Source organism: Fusarium odoratissimum (assembly GCF_000260195.1).
Source record: "Fusarium odoratissimum NRRL 54006 unplaced genomic scaffold supercont1.354, whole genome shotgun sequence".
In the NCBI taxonomy this organism is placed as follows: Eukaryota; Fungi; Ascomycota; class Sordariomycetes; order Hypocreales; family Nectriaceae; genus Fusarium; species Fusarium odoratissimum.
The window spans coordinates 1-1,361 of NW_022159040.1; the positions used below are offsets into that span (position 1 = coordinate 1).

At 47.6% G+C, this 1,361-nt stretch overlaps 1 protein-coding gene across 1 annotated transcript; it reads right to left on the reverse strand.

The window, feature by feature from the left end:
• Positions 1–35: 35 nt before the first annotated feature.
• Positions 36–1,078, reverse strand: FOIG_16942 (uncharacterized protein; the record flags this gene model as incomplete). Its single annotated transcript, XM_031218422.1, has 4 exons — positions 36–215; positions 294–599; positions 686–904; positions 962–1,078. Coding segments are annotated over 4 exons (822 nt in total), but the record flags the coding sequence as incomplete, so codon positions are not given.
• Positions 1,079–1,361: the final 283 nt, after the last annotated feature.

A 1,361-nucleotide genomic window follows, 5' to 3' on the forward strand; every position in this document is an offset into this window, starting at 1 on the left:
TTACGGCGTCGCAACATCTTGGGAAGATCAAGAACAATCATATCCTCATCGCCTCGACCCTTAGGCCAGTGCTTGGGATCGGTATCCAGGATGTCGTCGGCATAGATGCACATGAAATTAATCCTGATGCGGTCTCCGTACATGGTCCACGGCTTTTCGAACTTGTATAGATCTAACGCATTATTCTCAATATTCTCGAGTAATGAATAATGCATCTGAGCAGCAATAGACCATGCCTGGTAGCTCGAACCCCAGACCTCATACTTGAGCTTGTTAATGGGAGTTTGGTATACCATTGTATCGTCTTGCACTCTCAGCCATCTGTGTTGCGGCCACGCTGGTGGAGGCTTCTCAATGTCCAAGGTGAAATTTTTCGGGCCATCCCAGAATCCATGCCGGGAGGGTTTCCAATAGTCGGCGCCGTTTGTAACGTAACTTGGCTGTTCGGGCTCGGGGAAGTATGGGTGCAGTGCACCAAATCTGAAGTGCATGAAGCCTAATGGAGGATTGTTGATGATATTACCAGAGACAACGAAGTCTTCTGGATGGCCGACTTTTCGGGCTACAAGGTTAGGGATAGCATTATCATCAATCCAGAGCTAAAGAAGAATGGATTAGTATGTATCGCCATACCGGTAGCAAGTAATCCTCCGCCGAAGCCAGAATGAAGCCCAGGCAAACATACAATATCGTCGTCAATCTTCACATAATACTTGCCACGCTCCAAGAGCTGCCAAGCCTTATAATATGTGTATGTCGATAAGGGTTTTTCGGGGATAATCTTCTTATATCTCGTTGGGTTACTGGCGATTATTTCGTCGAGGTAATGAAGATCTCCCTCGTTTTGGGTGTTGGCAATCCAGAGGACTTCGTCGAGCCAACCTCCATTATCGACCAAGTTTCGCTGCATGAAACCCATTAGCAGTCATGGCCCCAGCTAGGGCCTTGTTCAGGTACTGACCTCTAAATAGCATCGCATGCTTGATACCCTACTTTTGCGACCATAAAAGACAAATCCGCTAACAATCACACCTTCGGGCTTAACAAGCGATTTCAGGGGTGCTTCGGTCAAGCCCATGACCTCGGTGCCTTTCAATTGAATGGATAAAGAAGGACAAGTGTGGAATCGAAGTAGGAATCCGGCTAAAGTGAGAAAACAGGTGGCGACGATGGCAATTTGCAGCGGCTTGTGGCGAATCATGAACGGCCGAATGAATCCCATCCTGAACAGCGGAGATGTGGAGGAAAGTTGGTGAGTAAACTACAGGCAGCAGGAGGCTCATTGTAGCACCACAATATCTTTAATTTGACAGTCTGTCGGTCTTTGAGGCTAATATTGCCCTGCACAGCGATTGCGTCTG